This window comes from Heloderma suspectum, chromosome 7, assembly GCF_057233095.1.
Source record: "Heloderma suspectum isolate Gila_16-S chromosome 7, 16-S_ref, whole genome shotgun sequence".
In the NCBI taxonomy this organism is placed as follows: domain Eukaryota; kingdom Metazoa; phylum Chordata; class Lepidosauria; order Squamata; family Helodermatidae; genus Heloderma; species Heloderma suspectum.
Window position 1 is genome coordinate 88,240,041 of NC_139464.1, and position 22,917 is coordinate 88,262,957.

The 22,917-nt window shown below is 43.0% G+C and overlaps 1 protein-coding gene across 9 annotated transcripts in view; it reads right to left on the minus strand.

Moving 5' to 3' along the window:
* The window catches only part of CADPS2 (calcium dependent secretion activator 2), a 441,065-nt gene that overhangs the window by 125,149 nt on the left and 292,999 nt on the right, over window positions 1–22,917 (minus strand). For all 9 annotated transcript variants that reach the window (XR_014784449.1, XR_014784448.1, XR_014784450.1 and 6 more), the window contains exons 14-16: window positions 19,599–19,700; window positions 14,948–15,011; window positions 7,368–7,491 (exon numbers count right to left, since the gene is read on the minus strand). Coding sequence is in view for 6 of the 9 variants with exons in the window: in XM_084810861.1 (XP_084666987.1) it covers window positions 7,368–7,491; window positions 14,948–15,011; window positions 19,599–19,700 (290 nt within the window). In the remaining 3 variants the exon portion in view is untranslated. The remainder of the gene's footprint in view (window positions 1–7,367; window positions 7,492–14,947; window positions 15,012–19,598; window positions 19,701–22,917) is intronic.

A 22,917-nucleotide genomic window follows, 5' to 3' on the forward strand; every position in this document is an offset into this window, starting at 1 on the left:
GAGGCCAGACAATGCATAGGAAGCATTGTACCGGCACTTCCAGGCTCCTCCCCCCTCCCCTGGGAATGCCCCCTTTGGCCCGTCTCCGCGCTGCTGTTCTGAACGCAGAGCCTGGGGACGATCCATGCTGCCAACGAGGTGGTGGGGGTGGGGAGGCAGTTTTCTGGGAACTGACCTCGGAGTGCAGGCTCTGAGGTCAGTTTCCAGAAACTGAACAATCCTATGGCCATCTAGCCACTGTCTAGCAGCCATAGGATTGTGCCCTTAACTATAAGAACAACAGAAGTGATGAAGTAATAATCACAATCATCCTAAAAGGGAATTCCACTTCACTGCCTGAAAAGAGCCCATTATTTTCTTTGTTTGTCTGTTTTCTGCCTTTCATAAAAATATCCCAGAATTATTAACAATGCAACTTTAGTATCAATAATAACCTAAAAGGACATATAGTAATGAATTTTAAAAGGTACAGAAACCTAGTTCAGTCATCATGCTATACCATGGTTTAGGCAGCGTTCCCCAACCTGGTGCCCTCCAGATGTTTTGGATTTCAACTCCCATCAGCCCCAGCTAGCATGGCAAATGGTCAGAAATGTTGGGAGTTGTAGTCCAAAACATAGGAAGGGCACCAGGTTAGGGAAGGCTGGTTTAGTGTTACGAGAATGAGTTGTGATGAGCCTTGAGCACACATGGTTCATCTCCTCTTCTTTCCAGGTGAAGGGAGAAGATTAAAAGCTTCCACTTTTGAATAGAATACAGTTTCCTGTTACATCCAAACCTGGGAAACTGTGGCCTATTCTAAACTGTGGTTAGTTTAAACAAACTAGGATCAAACCATGGTTACAAATCAGAGTCTCTAAACTAACCAACCAACAGTTTGGCTCAGACATAACAGGAAATGGTAGCTTATTGGAAAAAAACTGAAGTGGAAGCTTTTATTTTCCTTTCCTCACTGGTGAAGGAGAAAAAACAGATTCCTATGTATTGCTGTGGTTCATTCTTGTAATATTAAACTACGGATTAGCATTATGTCTGAACCAGGTCAGATTGTTTCACAGGCACAGCTTTGGATATCTATCTATCTATCTATCTATCTATCTATCTATCTATCTATCTGCCTGCCCGTCTGCCTGCCTGCCTGCCTGCCTGCCTGAGCAGCAACTGAACCTCCAGCCTTCCTAAGCAAACAGTGATTTTCTAGTTTATGAGGAAAACATATTTTACTTGAGAAGAGGAAAAAACCACTTTGGTGTAGCTGTCAATGGCTCCTTGGAGGCCTCTCTCAGTCTAATCCAGTAGCCAAGTCCAGACACAGACAAAGGGATTCCTTTCAAAGCTTTATTCTTCTTTTATAACTTAACAACTATACTGTTTGCAACTAGATCTGAGCAGCACAGTACCTATGCCCTAAGTTGGAACAGTTGGTCCCCGTTTGAAAGGGAATTACTGGCAGACCCCTGAACTTAAGGACTAGGGAGAGTCCCTCCCCTTTTCCCTTGGATCCTTTGGGCGCAGCCGTTGTTTGGGCGCCAACCGGGCACTACGCCTCCTTTCCGCGCCCTCCATCTGGCGCCGCTCTCTGCGTCGGCGTCGCGCATCCACCAAGTCTGCTATCTGTGCTCGGTCACTCCCTGGACTGCTTTCTAAGCTAGGAATGCTGGTGGGAGGAATCTCCGTCAGCTGTTGGCCCTGGGAAAGAGGAGCGCGCTCCTCTCCCAGGAGCAACTGCTCTTCCTCAGAATCAGAACTACTCTGGGACTCCATGGGCTTAGTGTCCACCCTGACAGTAGCACACCTATAAATCTTCTTGTTGCAACCATTAAAGCTCAGGGGAAGGGAGGAATCTTCGGTAGCTTATTAAACTATGCAGATATTAATTTAAAGCTGTAATCCTGCAGCTGGCTGAAGAGCCTCAGGAAGCGATGTCAATGCTGCTCCACTGGTGGAAAGGCAGGTCTGTGGGCAGGTCAACACCTATGCCAGCAGAGGCTCCCCAGTATGTCCACAGAAGCCTCCACCAGTTACAGGTACTGCCAGTGGTGTTCCGCCAGTGATGGGGGGCAAACCAGGGAATTCCAGGAGTGTGATAGGGTCAGCTATGGATTCTCAGCATCTCTAGTTCCCTTGACACACCCAGAAAAATGGCATGAAACTATGCCAACGCTGGAGTTGGTATAGTTATTTCCCTCTCACTAGTGAAAATGGGGCAGTTCACAAGACATGACAGCCAACGCAGGGCATGTGCAGCCACCATTTTGAATATGCAACCCTCACTTGGGGGTTGTCATGTCATGCAAATCCGAGCTTGGGTTATGTGAGGGTTAAATGGTCTGTTTTAGGGTTATGTAAGGGTTGTTTAACCCTCACATAACCCACGTTCATTAGTTTCTCACAACAATCCTCGAGTGGGGGTTGGATGTGCAAGTTGATGCCCATGGGAACCCATGATGAGCCATGGTGTGTCATTAAATAACCCATTATGAGCCATAGTGTGTCATCTGAACCTGGTCTCTGCTAGGAAAATTTTTAAAAAGTTCTGCCACCCCAACTCCTGACCTGAGTTGAAGGTGGCAGTTGTTCTGTCATGGAATCTCCCCCTTCCAAGGGTATGATTGCTCTGTAAGTCAATTATTCCACAATGTTTAAAGGAGTGCCAGTATGAAATTCCTTCCAAGAAATAGTGACTCGGCTCACACAACGCAATAACCCACACACAAGGATTGAGCATAGGTTGAGTGTGGGTTGTCACTGAACTGTGGGTTTTTGCTGAACCGTGGATTATTGTGTTGTCTGAACTCAGCTGTGATAACAAACCATGGTTTGTTAACCACAAACAACCCACAATTCACAACCCAACAACAAACTATGGGTTCTCTTCATGGCTTGTTTGTGGTTAACAAACCATAGTTTGTTAGCGCGGCTGAGTTCAGACAACACGATAACCCACATTTCAACAACTCACAGTTCAACGACAAACCACACTCAACTCATACTCAACCCTTGAGTGTGGGTTATCATGTTGTCTGAGCCCAGCCAGTGTGCTTTTCTCCCTTTTCTTCCATGGAACTCAAGGTGGCACACATAGAATATCCAGGCAGTCTCCTACCTGGGCACTGACCGGACTCAGACATTCTTACCTTCAGATCTTGTGAGCTTTATAAAATAGGATTGGACCTTTGGGGATAAATTACCTTAAAATTATGAAGAATGTAATGTACTTTGCAGGAAAAGAAGGTGTTCTGTTGTTAGTGGTTATCTTGATAGGAAGATAGCCTTTGGGAGAAGGACTGCTTTCTTACATTTCAGTAAAGTTGCAAAGGATATGAAGGAAAGATACATTTATTTCACCTGTAAACACTGAGTTCCACACTGAAATTACTTTGCTGACTTTCAGTCCAGCTTTGGTGACTTCTTTGGAAACTTTCTATTTTTACCCCAATTACTCCAAACAAGCTTGTTAAAAACTCAAGATAATTGAACAGCAAGAGCCCCTGCTGCAAGCATGCATCAGATGCTAGCTGAAGGTGAAAAGGTATCTTTCTCATTTTCCGAAAGATCTACATACATACTCCTTCATTTAAACACAACATGATATCTTAATTAATTATGATAAACTGGTTACTAAGGTGCTTTCATGTTGTTATTCCCATGATATAATATTGGTTGCTATAGTGATGTGATGGCTTTTTTTGTTTGTTAATCACTCAGGAGATTGCTTAACTCATGTTTGTCAGTGATCTTGAAGACAGAAAAATAAGTTTACACAAATTGTTAAATATATCAACCACCTTTCTTTTCTCTTGTTTCTGGAATTATTCGTGACTGTAATTTCAGTCATGCTAAAAATAAATTGTTGTAAAATACACTGAATATACACTGTAAGAGAGCCTATGATTTCCTTGCACCAAATACTGAGTTCTAAACAACTCATGTTATTATTATTGCCAGTACTAACAAAGGAAAGATTGTTTTCTCCCTGCCCCAATTTAAATTGGGTAGGGGCCATAGCTCAGCAGTATAGGACACGGTTGTATACAGAAAGTCCCAGCTTCAGTCCCTGGCATCTCCAGGTAGGGCTGGGAAAGATACCTGTCTGGAAGATACCTTCCAGTCCCTGGAAAGCTGAAGCCAGTCAGAGCAGGTAGAATCGAGCTGGATGTGATCAATCATCTGACTTGGTATGAAGCAGCTTCATATGTTCAAATAGTTGACTTGATTACTGTGCAGAAAACCCACACAAACCCATTATGCTTATAGTTTTAAAAAATTATAAGCACAGAAAAAAGGGAGGAAATGCAGTAGCTTACATAGCAGTAGATACAAATCAGTGTGCTGGTTCAGACATAATGCTGTAACATAGTTTAGCGCTATAGAATGAGCCTAGCTTCCCCCTAGGCTCACGCCTTCCCACTTTCCCTGCAGTGCTTTTGCTTCTAATTTAAATGAACTGCAGTTTTGCTATGATGTCCAAACCCACTGGAAAAAAGCCAAGTTCAAACCACAGCTTATATAGCTGATTTGTTTTTCTTAACCATAGTTAAGATTAAACACAGTTCAGGTTTAGGATGATGCACTAAACAGCAGTTAATCTAAAACAGAAGTGGAAATGTCCACTCTCCTCCTTGTGGCTGTGCCAGAGGAGGAAAGGGGCGTGCACATGCCCAGGGGGAGGCTAGGCTCATTTTGTAATGCTAAATCATGGTTATGTCCAAATGCAGCCAGTATGAAATACACAATTAAGTAGATGTTCAGAATTTCTAACGTGTCTTGAAATGGTCTTAGTCTACTTAAGTCTCAATTGCTGCCCAGTGAGGTGATTATCTAGCCAGAATCCTAACGGGGTGTTCAGACAATCACAGGGGTAAAAGAAGCCATCATGTCTTTTCCCCCTGCCTCTGTGTGTGCTGCATGTGTGCCTGTCGTTTGCATAATTATCTGTGCTGCAGCGCGGGTTGGCATGACATCTGAACCTGGCGCACAGCACGGCAGGGGGGAATTTTGTACCCACCGTACAACCCATCCTGCAAGTTGTGGTTTGTAGGGTGGGTACGAAGCCACTCTCACACCATGCGCTGGGTTTGGATATGCCAACCTGCACTGCAGCATGGGTAATTATGCAAACGACAGGCACATGCACAGCACACACAGGACAGAGCAGAAGACACAATGGCTTCTTTTACCCCCATGATCGTCTGAAGCCAGACAATGTGTTCCAATGTAACCGCAGGGATATTGGAAATCTTGGGGCGGGGGTGGAACATAAATAGATACTGACCTGTTTCGGATTATCATTGTAGGCTAAACAAGCCATGGTGGCTTGTTTAAATCTCAAGGCATGCCAGGTGCAATTTGTATAATCACCCGCCTGGCTGCGGATTGATGTGTCATCTGAACTCGGGCAGCATGGCTTGTTTGAGGGGGAAACAACCCTCTATTAACCCATGAGCTGTTGTTGAGTTATTGGAGGGTTGTTTTCCCCTCAAACAAGGCAGGCCACCTGGGTTCAGATGACATGACAAGTCATGGCTAAGCAGGTGATTATGCAAATCACATCTGGCATACGCTGCAGCTTAAACTAGCCACTGTGGCTTGCTTAGCCTATGATTATTGTGTGAACCCAATGGGTGCTTTCAGATAAAGTTTTTATTGTGCAATCACACTGCCTCATTCTCGGAATTTTATGGGGGGTCCACACAACATCATCTTCAATTTGTAGCCCTCTTGTGTTTTCCCACCACTTCTTCCATCTTTTTTCTTATGAGAAAACAAATATTAAGGAGGAAAAGACAGAACAGCCACACAATGTGTTTTGATTGTTAATGCTAGAGCCCTCCAACTGGAAGCACCCATATTCCATCATGCACTTCTGTGCAAGCCTCACTGAAAATAAAGAAAATAGCAACAGCAGTGATCGTTGAATTTCTCAAACAATGTAACCATTCCATTTATTTTATGAAAATCTTGAAATTATATAGATTTATCTGTTACAATGAAATTCTATCTGTAACAGTAATGACAAGACAGGTCCATTTAAAGCAGGGCTGTGCAGGGATCCCCCGATTCGACTCGGAAGCCACTTCGTGGCTTCAGAGGCGGGCCCGATTTGGCTCGGCCTGATTCGGGGAGCCCTGACTCGGCCCTGAACTCAAAGTGGGATTCAGATGCCAAACCCCACTTTGGTTCCCCCTCAACCCCCCCCAGCTCCTTACTTTGCCACCACCGCCTCCTCCTCCGCCTGTGCTGCCTTCACTGCCACCACCGTCACTGCCAGCTCCTCAGGCCTGGATGCGCACTGACTGTTATTGCAGGGAGTCGCCATTTTTAAAACGACAACCTCCTGGAAGTTGCCATTTTAAAAATGGCAACTCTCTGTAATAACAGTCGGCACATGTCCAGGCCTCAGGAGCTGGCGGTGACAATGGCGACAGTGGTGGAGACGGTGGCAGAGGTGGAGATGGTGGCAGCGATTATAGTGGCGGAAGAGGAGAAGGCAGTGGTGGTGATGACGGTGGTGAAGGCGGCAACGGCGAAGGCAATGGCAAAGGAGGTGGAGGCACTGGCGCGGTTGTGCCGGTGGTGTTGAAGTTCCGAAATGCACTGAGAGCTTCAGAGAGCCCCCGACTTGCTCCGGGTCACTTTGTGCCCCCTCCGCTTCGCCTCGGAAGGGGCTCAAAGTGACCTGAAGCAGCCCACTTCGACTTGGGGTTCAGGCCTTGGGCCAAAGCAGTGCACAGCCCTAATATAAAGCAACTTCTACTGCATTACTCCATGGCTAAAATACTAAACACACATAAGGAAAATTATTAAAAAAGCCACATAAACCCATTCTTTTTGTTTGGAGGAATCTTTCTCTAGTTTTACTCATACATCAGTCCATTGGCTGAGGACTTAGGATGGATTTTGTGATGTGTATTATCTATCAGTTGTCCACTGAGAAATATGCCCCAACCATGAAAATGAAACTATTTAAGGTTGGTAATCAATTGCTCTGGATTGCCAGTCCTACAGCCTCTTCTTTATGAGGGGAGTGACTGAGTTCAAATGTCAAAACTGGACAAGAGTGCCTTCTAGAATGGGCTGAACCGGGCCAGTTTTGTGACATGTAAAACTGCCCTTAAAATAAAGGACAAAGGACAACTTCAGCACAAAGCAAAGATCATTCATTCAAGCATGGTCCCAGGAGGTATATTAAAGCAATGAATAGGAAAAAGCCCAGTAGTTCACCAGCTGAGATTTTAATGAGATATTTCCCCTTGCTGTGGTACAGGTTTTGCTCAGCAAAGAGAAATGGCTGCTCACAAAATATATTCAGTTAATAGGCACCAATAGCTTTTACAGCCACTATGGTAGCTGATCACTGCACTAACCTTCTATTTTGGCATAATCTGTAAGCCGAGTGTAATTGATCAAGGCCGCTTTCTCCAGACATTTCCTAACCACTTTCTTCACTTCTTCTGCCGGTATGGGAGTGGCAATATCTTTCATTAAGACCTGTGCCAAAGACAGAGAGTTCTTGGTTAGATGCATTACATATCCCCCCCAAGAGAAAAGGTTAGAACATATACTACTGGTAGTTTTAGATTTGCTAATAATTTGAGGCTGAAAAGAAAGGGAGGTGTTAACATGCTACCTATTGATCTCTGAAGATTTGAGTTAAAATAATAATTTAGGTAATGATGAGTTAAGTTTCACCCTTCAGGAAACTATGGGTGCCCATCTCTATTTCTAGATGAAACACAAGACTACAATAACAGGCATTGATATAGGACATTTAAAAGTGTTCAAGTGCTCCACATCAGTAATCCTTATAGCAACACATAAGGTAAGCATTATATTAACCTTATATTACAAATTTGGGGGGCGGGTACAAAGAACAGTAGCTTGCCTGAATCCACCTACTGCATTTGTAATTGAGGCCAATGAAATAGGCCCTTGCCTAAAAAAACTCACGACACAATGAACTTATTAGTCTTTAAAGCACCACATGACATATTGCCATTTTTTTTTCCATGTAGCTAAATTAGAAAATAGGCTAAGGCCACCAAAATATTTAAACTAGAATGCTCTGACAAAAGTAAATGGGGCTATTCCAATAAAAGCTTTTGGAGTGTGCTGACCAAAATTCATGCGCTCAGATTCAATGTAGGATGTTGGACCAGGAGGGCAATCCAAGCAGAAACTTTGCCAGGTAAACTTTTTGAGAGAGAGAGAGAGAGAGAGAGAGAGAGAGAGAGGAGGGAGAGAAGCTCTAATTGTTCTTGGTGGGTGTCTTTCAGGATCAACACTGCCTATATTTGGCTGATGCTAAATAACTGAATCTCCAGCAAAGGAGATTGTTACCTTGTCGTGGTGCTGGAGCTTGAGCACCTCAATGATGTCATGAGCTAAACCGTGAAGGGACACCTAAGACGGGAAGGTCATGGCAGAGAGGTCAGACTAAATATGATCCCTGGGGAAGGAAATGGCAACCCACCCCAGTATTCTTGCCATGAAAACTAAATGGATCAGTACAACCAGAGATATGTCGGTATACCATTGGAAGATGGGACTCCCAGGTCGGAAGATGGTCAAAATGCTACTGGGGAGGAACAGATAATAAGTTCAACTAGCCCCAGATGTGATGATGCAGCTAGCTCAAAGCCGAAAGGACGGCTAGCAGCCAATGGTGCTGGTGGTGAACTACAAATCTGATGTTCTAAAGATCAACACACCATAGGAACCTGGAATGTAAGATCTATGAGCCAGGGCAAATTGGATGTGGTTATTGGGGAGATGTCAAGATTAAATATAGACATTTTGGGTGTCAGTGAACTGAAATGGGCCACTTCACATCAAATGACCACCAGATTTACTACTGTGGACAAGAACACCACAGAAGAAATGGAGTAGCCTTCATAATTAATAATGAAGTGGCTAAAGCAGCGCTTGGATACAATCCAAAAAATGACAGAATGATCTCAATTCGAATTCAGAGTAAGCCATTTAACATCACAGTGATCCAAATATACGCCCCAACCACAGATGCTGAAGAAGCAGAAGTAGATCAGTTCTATGAGGATCTGCAGCACCTACTGGATAGTACGCCAAAAAAAGATGTTTTTTCATTACAGGAGACTGGAATGCTAAGGTGGGTAGTCAAACGACACCTGGAATTACAGGCAAGCATGGTCTGGGAGAACAAAATGAAGCAGGACATAGGCTGATAGAATTTTGCCAAGACAACTCACTGTGCATAACAAACGCTCTCTTCCAACAACCTAAGAGACGACTTTATACATGGACTTCACCAGACGGTCGACACCGAAATCTGATTGACTACATCCTTTGTAGCCAAAGGTGGTGGACATCTATGGAGTCAGTAAAAACAAGACCTGGAGCTGATTGTAGTTCAGATCACGAACTTCTTATTGCACAATTTAGAATCAGACTAAAGAGAATAGGGAAGACCCACAGATCAGTTAGATATGAGCTCACTAATATTCCTCATGAATATGCAGTGGAGGTGAAGAATAGATTTAAGGGACTAGATTTAGGAGATAGGGTCCTGGAAGAACTATGGACAGAAGTTCACAACATTGTTCAGGAGGTGTTAACAAAAAAATCCCAAAGAAAAAGAAAACCAAGAAGGCAAGATGGCTGTCTGCTGAGACACTGGAAGCAGCCCAAGAAAGAAGGAAAGCAAAAGGCAACAGTGATAGGGGGAGATATGCCCAATTAAATGCAACATTCCAGAGGTTAGCCAGAAGAGATAAGGAATTATTTTTAAACAAGCAATGCACGGAAGCAGAAGAAGATAACAGAACAGGAAGGACAAGAGACCTCTTCCAGAAAATTAGAAACATTGGAGGTAAATTCCAGGCAAAAATGAGTATGATCAAAAACAAAGATGGCAAGGACCTAACAGAAGCAGAAGAGATCAAGAAAAGGTGGCAAGAATATACAGAAGATCTGTATAGGAAGGATAACAACATCGGGGATAGATTTGACGGTGTGGTCAGTGAGCTAGAGCCAGACATCCTGAAGAGTGAGGTTGAATGGGCCTTAAGAAGCATTGCTAATAACAAGGCAGCAGGAGATGACGGTATCCCAGCTGAACTGTTTAAAATCTTGCAAGATGATGCTGTCAAGGTGATGCATGCCATATGCCAGCAAATTTGGAAAACACAAAAATGGCCAACAGATTGGAAAAAATCCACTTATATCCCCATACCAAAAAAGGGAAGCACCAAAGAATGTTCAAACTATCGAACAGTGGCACTTATTTCACATGCCAGTAAGGTAATGCTCAAGATCTTGCAAGGTAGACTCCAGTAATTCATGGAAAAAGAATTGCAAGATGCACAAACTGGGTTTAGAAAAGGCAGAGGAACTAGAGACCAAATTGCCAATATCCACTGGATAATGGAGAAAGCCAGGGAGTTTCAGAAAAACATCTATTTATGTTTTATTGACTATTCTAAAGCCTTTGACTGTGTGGATCATAACAAACTGTGGCAAGTTCTTGGGGGGATGGGGATACCAAGTCATCTTGTCTGCCTCCTGAGGAATCTGTATAACGACCAAGTAGCAACGGTAAGAACAGACCACGGAACAACGGACTGGTTTAAGATTGGGAAAGGAGTATGGCAGGGTTGTATACTCTCACCCTACCTATTCAACCTGTACGCAGAACACATCATGCGACGTGCTGGGCTTGGTGAAGCCAAGGCTGGAGTTAAAATCACTGGAAGAAACATTAACAATCTCAGATATGCAGATGATACCACTTTGATGGCTGAAAGCGAGGAGGAGCTGAGGAACCTTATGACGAAGGTGAAAGAAGAAAGTGCAAAAGCTGGGTTGCAGTTAAACCTAAAAAACCCCAAGATTATGGCAACCAGCTTGATTGATAACTGGCAGACAGAGGGAGAAAACATGGAGGCAGTGACAGACTTGGTCTTCCTAGGCACAAAGATTACTGCAGATGCTGACTGCAGACAGGAAATCAGAAGACGTTTACTTCTTGGGAGGACCGCAATGACAAATCTTGATAAAATAGTTAAGAGCAGAGACATCACACTGACAACAAAGGTCCGCATAGTTCAAGCAATGGTATTCCCTGTAGTAACCAATGGCTGCGAGAGCTGGACCATAAGGAAGGCTGAGCGAAGGAAGATAGATGCTTTTGAACTGTGGTGCTGGAGGAAAATTCTGAGAGTGCCTTGGACTGCAAGAAGATAAGACCAGTCCATACTCCAGGAAATAAAGCCAGACTGCTGACTTGAGGGAATGATATTAAAGGCAAAACTGAAGTACTTTGGCCACATAATGAGAAGACAGGATAGCCTGGAGAAGATGCTGATGCTAGGGAAAGTGGAAGGCAAAAGGAAGAGGGGCCGACCAAGGGCAAGATGGATGGATGATATTCTGGAGGTGACGGACTCGACCTTGGGGGAGCTGGAGGTGGCGACGGCCAACAGGAAGCTCTGGCGTGGGCTGGTCCATGAAGTCATGAAGAGTCAGAAGCGACTGACCGAATAAACAACAAAAATAATTGAATGCACGACTTAGTTTGGTACATTCCCTCAACAGCCTCCTACTGGTATTTTCCATGCACAAAGCTAAAAACTAATGCATCCTCATATTACGAGTGTGAGGTACATGATTAACAGGTCAATTTTAGAAACAGGAACAGAGACTTACAAAGTGAGCTTCCCCAGATATTCAGCTGAGTACATGACTGAGGTGGAATTTGAATCCATGCTTCCTAGGACCAAGTTGAACTCTCGAGACATTAAGGCTGCATTCATGACGTTCCTAAAAACAGTTCTTGCTCTAGAGCAGCCTTCCACAACCTGTTGCCCTCCAGATTAGGGATGTCAGAGAATTCCGCCACGGATCTTGGTGAGGCCGAATGCCAGTGCATTTGGCCCCCTGAACTCTGTGGCGGAACGGCCTGCCCCCCCGCCCCCCCCCACGGATCCCTCCCGGGGCGAGACTCACCTGGGGCGGATCTTCCGGGCGGCGGCGGCTCCAGCGGTAGCTCCGGCAGCGGCGGCAGCCAGTCTTCCAACTGGCTGCCGCCGCCATTTCCAGGCTTGTGTAAAAAAAAAAAAAAGACGTGATAGGCTACGTAAAGATTTACGTAGCCTATCATGGCTAGGTTTAAAAAAAAAGAAAAAAAAGACGTGATAGGCTACGTAAATCTTTACGTAGCCTATCATGGTTGGGTGGGTTTAAAAAAAAAAAAAAAACTGTGTACGCAAATGGCAGTGGCTACGGCCGCCGCCATTTGCGTTCCTTCTTTTTGGCCGTCTTAATCTACGTAAATATTTACGTAGACTATGACGGCGAAAATCAAGGGGAACGCAAATAGCGTAGCTTGCGCTATTTGCGTCCCCTTTTGGTTCGCCGTTTTAGCCTACGTAAAGATTTACGTAGGCTAAAACGGTGAATGAAAAAGGGACGCAAGTAGCGCCCGCTACGCTATTTGCGTTCCCCTTTATTTTTGCCGTCATAGTCTACGTACATATTTACATAGATTAAGACGGCCAAAAAGAAGGAACGCAAATGGTGGCGGCTGTAGCTGCCGCCATTTGTGTACACGTTTTTGTTTTTTTTTTACCCAGAGCCCTCCGCGGCCAGAAATCCAGCTGCGGATGGCTCTGTCCTGGCCAGGCTGGGCCTGGCCGGCTACTCCGTGGAGCTGCCATGGAGCACAGCCGGCCGTTCGAGGATTCCGGGGGGAGGAACGGAGCGCCTCCCCCCCGGCCAGGATTCCGTGCGGCGGGACGGACCGCCCCCCCCACCATCAACATAATCTGCGTAAGGTAAGTCACTTTTGTACATCCCTACTCCAGATGTATTGGACTACATCTTCCATCATTCCTAGCCAGCATGGCCAATTCCTATGGAATGACAGGAGTTGCAGTCCAACACATCTGGAGGACACCAGGTTGGGGAAGGCTGCTCTAGAGGCTACTGCCAGAAGGTGTTTTGAGGAGAGTGCAGCAAAATATACAGTTCTCACAAAACCTTACAGAATCTAATCTATACTTCATTCTTTTAAAGCTGAATAGTTTTGCCCTTGTAACAAACGTATTTGGAGGTGTGTGTTTTTTTAAAATCTTAAATTAAGATTCAAGATGCTCTGTTGATAAATTCTTTAGAGGGAAACATTTTCAGAGTGGAAAGATAACCCTTTGGCCTTTTAATACAGACAAATAGCTGTGCATGAGCTGGAAAATATACAGAAAAGGGCAATCAAACTGATAGGGAAGATCTTCCAACCCAATGATGAGGAAAGACTGAAGGATTTGGGCCTTTTAAATGATGCCTAAACAGCATTATGCCTGAACAAGGTACAGCAATGCATGTAAGGGTATGGGGTTATGATCACTGGCCCCACCCCCAACATCTTCAACCCACTCAGTCCCCAAGCTTCCTGCACTGGAGCCCACTGTCTTTCCTCATAATTTCTCTACCCTGAACAGGTCTTAATGGGCTGGGGGGAACTATGGACGTTCATAAAATTATGCACAGTGTAGAGAAAGTGAAAGGGGGGGGGGTTTCCCTCCCTTTCTCATACAACTAAAACTTGGGAGTCATCCAATGAAATCGAGTGGCAGGAGATTCAAGGCAGACAAAAGGAAGTACACAATACATAATTAATGGAATTCGTGGTCACAAGATGTAATGATGACCAGCCAATTAGATGGCTTTAAAAGGGATTAGACAAATTCATGAAGGAAATAGTCCTTCCATGAAGGAAATAGACTGTCATTTGCAAATAGTCATGATGGCTATTCAGAAACAGTATATACCAGTTGCTGGAGAGTAACAGTGGAAGTTGGCCTTTAAGGCCTGCTTTTGGGCTCCTTGGAGGCAACTGGCTGGCCAATGTGGGAAGCAGAATGCTGGACTAGATGGATGTGTAATCTCATCCAACAGGGTACTTCTTATGTTCTTAAGGGTTACTTTTTAATGAGCATGAAGACTTTCAAGATTTCCACTGAGAATTCCCCTATAAAATATATTATTATTTTGTAAGAAAGGGTATTATATTCCATCAGCTTCATGGCTTAAAAGAGAGAGGGAGAGACTAAAATATTTAAATACAAGTTTGACTCTGCTGATTTTGCATAAAATATGAGTTTTTTTAAAAAAAGGGAGAGGACCCTCAAGATACAAAATGAACAAAGCAAAGGATCATGATAACAATTATACTGTGTAAACACAGGAAGTGCATAGATAAATAACCACTGCTGATAATCCAGTCACAAGTGAGCATCTACACAGCTAGTAAAGTACTCAGTATAAAAGCAAATATGTAATCAAGAATATAATGTACATATCTTATATACAACAACAACATGATGAATACAGCGTCTTTATTTAACAAATTGCTGTAATACTGATCAATTGTATACTGTCACAAAATGTAGTAAAAATGATGAAAACTCTAGATTGTATTTTTGTTTGTGTTGTTTTTCAGAATAACAAACCAATTATCTGTATTTTCTTTATCTATTGGGATGGCAGCCAAGCTTGTTCCACCCAATTACAGTGCTCTGTTCTACAACAAAACATTAAATATGTCTCTGCCATGCACCTGAAAAACGCTGCATTTTTAAAATACAGTGACGCAGTTTGCACTATCAGAATAAGCCACCCTGACTTAAACCCATGGGCTGTTGTAGCGGTATCTGAGGGTTGTTTAAACTTCCAACAAGCCATGCTGCCCAGGTTCGGATGACCCAATAATCCATGGCTGGATGGTGATTATGCAAATTGTGCCCAGTATGCACCGCAGCTCACAACAAGCCCTGGTGTCATGTTTAAGCCCAGGTGGCTTGTTTTGACTGTGCAAACCGCCCCAGTGAGTGACCTAACATCAAAACAGCAAAGCTTCTCTCCAAGAAGACACACATAGCAGGTGGAAAAACCTGAAATAAAATTAAAAACATACCCTTTCGAGTAATGAAAGTGTAGCTTTTAAAGCTCCTTCAGGACGCCCAAAAGGAAAGCAGTACCTTAGAGAGGCCAAAAGAATATTTTATTAGAAGTACAGATGTGTGAATAACATTTGCTATTTATTACTTTAGCTACATTTTGGAGAAGCAACTAGAAACAGTGGTTTGCAAAAAGGGATTTTCACTAGGCTACAATATTTAACTGGTTAATCAGCTAGACTGATCAACTGAAAAACTTCGGACTAGTCAGGGTCACCAACAATCAGGCAGTAGGTTAAATCAGGCTGTCTGGGGATGATGGGAGTTCTAGTCAAGCAGATCTGGAGGGTGCTAGGTTGGGGAAGGCTGGATTAAATAAATACTATTATTTTTTGTAAAGGTACTTATAAAACAACAACTGCAGATGGCAAGCACCATCTCAGAAGAGGCATTCCCCCATATCTCACACAGGAGGGAATGTCTCTTTCAGATGTTGCTTGATATGGCACATGTACATTATCTAAAAACAAAGAAAACATGCATTCCTTTTGGAGCTACAACTTTATTCATATGTCAATGCAATTAGCTAAAATCCATATAATTAATCAAGATTTCTTTAATTGGGAGACAGCCCTGGTGTTTACTCACACAATATTTAAAACAAGACTTCACACAACATGCTAACCCATCCAGTGTGGGTTGTTGTTGAACCATGGGTTCTCATGTTGTCTGAACGCAGCACATTTTCCGTAGGGTGGGCTATCATGTTGTCTGAACACAGTGAGTTTTCCTGAGGGTTGCTTATTAACCATGCAGTGTGGCTTGTTAACCACCCTGAACAACCCAACAACAAGCCATGGGTTCTCAAAGTGGCTTGTTTGAGAAAAATAAATCACACCGTATGGTTAACATGCCACCCTATGGAATATGCACTGCGTTCAGACAACATGATAACCCACCCTGCGGAAAAAGTGCTGCGCTCAGACAACACAATAACCCATGGTGGATTAGCGTGTTGTGTGAACCCAGCTTTAATGTTTGCCCACAACTATTCTCAGTGATGATGATGATGATGATGATAATAGTACCAATACCTTAGTTAACCATGCCGCTATTATAGATTGCCTTACGAGAAACTGAGACATGGTACTTCTGTTCCTATTACTGGCTTTCAGCTTTGTCACAGGGTCTCTACACGTGCGATTTATTGCATGCTCGTGATTGGTAATCATGGACTTTTGTGGGTCCTTTACATGACTTCATCAACCTCCAGGACACCTCACACACATTTTCCTGTTTATCACGCTTTCAAAAAGATCAGAGATAATCTAGTAATAAAAGTTAATGGCCTCATATTGGCAGTGTGTAATGCCGGCTTAGCACCATGAACTTGCTGAGGATGAACTTTCCTCAATTCAAACCACATGTCTCTCGATCACAGATCAGAGGAAGAAGAGAGTAAAATGCCCCCCTGCAACGAAGGGAGACAAATCTGATCCCCCACCCCACCAAGCTCAGAATGTTCTCTCTTTATTCAGAGTACCCCATTAAGTTCAGTGGGGCTTACTCCCAAGTAAGTGCGCTGAGGGTTGCAGACTTGCAGTGTGATCTTATCTCTACTTAGAAGTAATTCCCATTGACTTCAATGGGGCTTACTTCTAAGTAAGTGTGCCTAGAGTTGCGAGGAAACAGTACAACACAAGTTAAACAACTAAAGCAAGACTTCCCCCCAACCCCCTGCTCCTTTGCACACATGCCAGGGAGGGAGGGAGGTGCTTCCTCTATGCAAACCACATTTCTGCTGTGTGAAGAAGGCCATCCTAATCCCACAAAGAAAGCAAAAGCAGAAGGCCCTAGAAAGGATGGAGGGGTTGTTTTTTTGCTTAATGTAGAGACGCACACAACAACTCAGGACAAACTTCAATTTTTCTTCTAAACGTTGTTGCTATAGTGGATTCTAGCTTACCCTTTCATTCGCTTTTCAGCCAGTTTATATAAATAAGAGTGCGATCCCATACATGTTTAGACAGAAAAATGTCCTACAGTTCCCAGCATTCCCAAGCCAGCAAGAATGGCTGGAGAATGCTGGGAGTTGTAGGAATTTTTTCTGTCTAAACATGCACAGGATTGCACTGTAAATCCATTTAATTTAGTCTAGAAGTTGACTCCAAAATACATTATTGTATCTGATGCTTCTTAAACCACACAGTTCCTTTTCATATTGGTTGAATCCAGACTTTGTCATACTGAGACACAATGAAATTAGTGGGACCAAAAAGGTTGTGCATCTACCCCTGATGAAAATAATACAATTTATAAAGAAATGCTAGTTACTGCAGGGTTACATTTCACATTTCAAATCAAGTTGTTTCACTGGGCTTGTTATAAAAATAGAGTTGTGACATGCTAGTAAAGAACTTACCATCTGACGCACATGCATTTATAAATACCAAAAACTGAGATAAGCATTAATTAATACGTCCAATTGACTATTACAGTTGCCAGAAGATACATAGTTCTATAAAGAATTTCTCTCACAAACAGCTCAGACACAATCATATATTTCCGAACATTAACTTAGGCTTCTATCTGATGCACACTTAAAATCAAATGGACTTATGGCCAAGTCATGTGTTATAAGTCTATAAATAATACATGCTTTTAGCATTGGGGTGTTAATAAGGAACCATTTTTTACATCAGGAAATATACATGAATAAGCTTTCAATTACAGCAACCAAACTGGTTTAATTTTAGCCTATTCAGACATCAACAGGACCCTTGACTCCTATACCTTGGGAGGCCAGCATACTTGTTTTAATTGTCTATTGTGTTTTAATAGTCATACACTGCCCTGAGAATGTACATAAAGGTTAAAATAGTGGAGTTTGTTAATGTTGGAATAATGATGGCAGGGGATCACATCAAATATAGATGCAAGTTAAGGGTTAATTTGTTCATGGAGTTTTAAAGACAGCTAGTAGGTGCAATAGCAAGGGTCACTCAGGCTGCAGAGCTAATTAACAGGTCAGGATGAATCAGAGATCCTTGGGTGCAAACAAGGGTCGCAAAAGGGGGGGAGAGTTGCCTAGGAGCCAAGTGGAGTCAAATAAGTTTCCTTTTAGCTTCGTTTTATTGCATATAAAAGGACTAGCATGTTCAGTATGTTCTGGAGTAGTAGTGGTTTCATTCAGTTAGAGGCCTGGTCTGCTTTGCTCTGCTGTTTTATACTTCTGGCTGCATTTGTTTGTTTGTTTGTTTATTTTCAAAGCTCCCTGGACTTAGCCAGGGCTATCTGTTTATGACTCAGTAAAGTTTGCCAAGGCCTTCACTTTCAGGATTCAGTCTGCTTTATTCATCTACTTCTGCTAACAGTTAATAAACAAACTAATTATACTGAAGAACTATCAATACTGAAGAACTGTCAATTACTTAAAAACAAAGACAGCACATTCTTGCCAGCTAGAATGAGGATGTACAAGCAGCATGAACCGCCACAGAACCAGGGAGTATATTAGAGAGTTACAATCCTGGATTCCAGATGATTAGGTGAAATACACATACATAGGCAAGGTTTTTTGGTTATGTCTTAAAATAAATTTTAGTATCCTCTTTTTTAATATATTGGGGGACCTACTAGCCACTCTACTCACAAAGGTCCCCCAAATTAGGATACCAATGCTACAGTTGTTTGACTGCATTACATATAAATGCTTGCAATTCATGTCAGAATCTTGGTTAAACAAATTTAGGGCCAGCAGGTAAACACTTATCTATTCTGCTCTGTGGCTTCCAGAGATAATACCTCATCATTTACAGATTTCTACCTCTGAGGGAAAACATTTCCCTTGTTAACAATGTTCCCTGCACATTGTGAGTGAATACTCCCATCTCTTTCAGTACAAGGAGACCATTTCAAATGAACTGAGCCACACATTCCTTATTTTGGATGACAATGGCCTACTATGGAAGCAGTGCCAGGACTGCACAGAAAAGTGGGGGTCAGGACAACAGAGTTCATATTTAAGTGAGCAGTGAAGCTCTCCCTTTCCATAAAAAGAAACTATTTTTATAATGTATTTCCCCTGAATATTGCCATTACTCTGGATTATCATTCTCATGCTATTGTGGCATAGACCAGATTCCTGATATTAGCAGTTAGAAATATGTTGTGGCAGTGGGGGAGGGAGACGAAGAGGCAGCGCTTAATTGACCTTAGGATCTCTGCAGTGGTTTGCATCACTGCACATAATGGTAGGATAACCCAAGAGCAGTCTAGCGTAAACAATTCCTTTCCATCTCCATCAAGGATAAATAACCATGATGTATAACAATTTAAACTACTTAAGAGAAAGGCTTTTCAAGGAAGTGATACCAACTAATGAGTGTGATTTGTGCTATATTATTATGGTCTGTGCCACCTATGCTGATCTGGCATAGTTTACATAGAATTCACATGTGGCTTGCGGTGTCAGGTGGAGCGAATAGCTAACACTCAAAAAACCCACCGTCTGGGAGTGTAATATATCTTTCCAAAAGGCTTCAATTACTTTATAAAAATGGAATGTCATTCCAAATAATGTTACAGCAGCCTTTAAATTCTAACTCACTGCTCCCTTGTTTCCTCATAGTGCCAGGCATGTCAAACCTGCAGAATGCAAACACTCACCTGAAGTGGCTTATCTGGTTTTCTAAAAGGGAAGAAAGCCTTTCCTTAATATCTTCAAACCTGTCTTTCTCTTCAGCTGTTACAGTTCCAATGCCGTCAGGCCTGAAATGTAGAGATTTAAATATGTATATGCACTTTCCCCCCTTAAAAGTGTAATCATGGACAATAAATATGCCTGTTGAAGTACACATACAACATTTTCTTAACTCACTGAGATAACCTCTTGAAATACAGGGAGCACTCACAGTATACCAGTTATATTTTCATACAACACTTCCAGCATCAAAAGGAGGGATAGGAACAAAGCCTAGACAGAATTAACATACTCTCTCACAAAACATAAGCCACCTTGATAGCCCTGTGAGATAAATGGCGTGACAGAAGTGTTAAATTAAATAAACTGATTACAGTATCCCATACATAGGAGGCTGCAACGACTGAATACAGTTAAAATACATTGTCAAGGTGAGAAAAGCAATACATCCACAAACAGTGAAAAGCAAATGGTTTATAACTTAAGAGTTGTGAGCAGGTAAGGGCAGCAACTCATGGAATGGGCAGAGCAGGTAGAGCTGAATGAAGTTAGGACCTATGTTCAATTTAGAACCCTGTTCCTAATGGATACCACCTAAACTATATGGCTGGCACACAAAGGCAGGTGCTAGTGCACAAATCACATCTGTTGGAGATGCTCTAGCTCTGGAGGTTCTGCAGACTCTATGATCTATGATTTTATAATCTAAATGAAAGTCATGCTGATTTCTTAAAATTGTACAAAGCAAGGTTTGTTTGAACGCACTTCCATCGCAATATTGGCTGTGATCCAAAGCTCCACAATCCATTTGCGTAGCCCCTACTCATATGCCCACAGGTCTTCAATGGGCACATGGGTAGGGGTTAGCCCATTGTATCCCAATGTCAGGGAGTGCTTTGTTTGAATATTCACAAACATGTAAAATCTCCTGATTGGAGTGGCCTCTGCCTGCACAGACTTTACAGACAAGACAGCCTGCACAGACTCTTCAGACTAAGATGCTATTGATGGGTGGTTCTTCTGACCGGATGAAGGGTGCTCAACCTGTTCTGGATATGGTTGCACTCCCCCTGAAGGAAGAGATTCATAACTTGGGGGGTTCTTCTTCAGCCATCTTTGTTACTTGAGGCTTAGGCAGCCTCAGTGGCACAGAGTGCCTTCTACCAACTTTGGTTGGTGGCCCAGCTATGCCCCTATCTTCACAGGGATAACCTGGCTTCAGTTGTCTATGCTCTGGTAATCTCCAAGTTAGATTACTGCAATGCACTCTATCTGGGGCTGCCTTTGAAGATGGTTCAGGAGCTGCAGCTCATGCAAAACATGCTGGCCAGATTGATAATGGGGACCAGAAGGTCCGAACATATAAAACTGACTCTGGCCCACTTGCGCTGGCTGCCTGTATGTTTCTGAGCCAGATTCAAGGTGCTGGTTTTAACTTATAAAGCCTTACATGGCTTGGGACCATAATACCTAATAGAGCACCTCTCCCGACGCGAACCTACCTGTATACTACACTTAACATCTAAGGCCCTCCTCTGGCTGCCTACACCAAGGGAAGCTCAGAAGGTGGTGACAAGGGAGACAGCCTTCTCGGTGGTGGCCCCCAAATTATGGAATAATCTCCCTGATGAGGCCCACCTGGCACCAACATTGTTATCTTTTTGGCACCAGGTTAAGACCTTTCTCTTCTCCCAGACATTCGGCAGCATATGTCAAGCTTAAATCGATCCTGCAATATCTTATGGTTATGGTTGTTTGCTTTTGAGATTGTTTGAAATTGTTTTAGATATGTTTCTTTTGTGTATATTGTCTGTTCATTTTTTTTTATATAAATGGTTTTTAATCTCTGTACATTGTATTTTTTATGTTTTTAATCTTTGTAAACTGCCCAGAGAGCTTCGGCTATGGGGCGGTATAGAAATGTTGATGATGATGATGATGTAGCAGAACTCTCAAATGTGCACCAGAGACACTGCAATTGTGAAAACAACCTTGAACAACCATCCAGGCCTAGGAACACCACCCCATCTCCTCCTATCCCTTGTTTTTCAAAGCAAGGAAAGGAGCAATGAAGTTTTCCTTCTTCGACATTGATCTAAGTTCCCTCTTGCAAACATATACATGTTGTTAAAGGTTTGTGCTAATAAGATTACATGACGTTAATTTAATTTGATCACATTCACTGACAGTTGGCTTATTATTTTGGGCCCATTTCCCACTCCCATGCAATCCACTTTGTATTACAAGGTGGACGGTTCCTCCTGTGCAAGCACCGGGTCATTACTGACCCCTAGAGGGATGCCGCTTACGCTGGCGTTTTCATGGCAGACTACAGCGGGGTGGTTTGCCATTGCCTTCCCCAGTCGTGACTACCTTTCCCCCAGCAAGCTGGGTACTCATTTTACCGACCTCGGAAGGATGGAAGGCTGAGTTGACCTGAGCCGGCTACCTGGGACCCAGCTTCCGCTGGGATCAAACTCAGGTTGTGGGGAGAGTTTCAGTTGCAATACTGCCACCTACCACTCTGGTGAGAGCTAACATAAAAATCAGTCAATTTGAGCAACGCAATTAAATTACTATTGGCAAAATTCCAAGGAGATTGGTGTAGATGTGTGCCAGATGTTAGGCCTTATAATCCTGATTGAGCCCCACCCCTAAAATCCATGTTATAATCAGAGAATGTGACATGAGCATCAAAAGCAACATACACAATTTGCAGCTCTTTGGATGTATTATTTCTTGTTGGCATGCTATTCTTGGTTATTGTCTGGAGTTTCAATGTAAGTCTCAGAATAAGGTCAGACAGGAATCATTGCAGCCTAGAACCAAAAACTGTTGGCAAAACGCTTACAGAAATCTAAACAACTTATTCCTTCAATCACGTTTTTAAAAGACCATACCAGTGAATCCCAAGCTATGGAGTAGTTTAGATATAGAGTCATAGAGTCATAGAATAGTAGGGTTGGAAGGGGCCTACAAGACCATCGAGTTCAACCCCCTGCTCAATGCAGGAATCCAAGTCAGAGCATCCCTGACAGATGGCTGTCCAGCCTCATCTTGAATGCCTTCAGTGTGGGAGAGCCCACTACCTCCCTAGGCCATATGGGGATATTGGAAAGGAAGGAAGAATCATAATAATCTGTACATGTTATCTATTTGCAGCCACCGCGCTGCATGTGTGGATGCAGAATACAAGGAACTGGGGAAAGGGATGTGCAAGGCTGGTGAGAGTCCATTTGCTTTACAGATCAGTATTTTAAAATAGAAATTGCAGGCGAGGGAGGC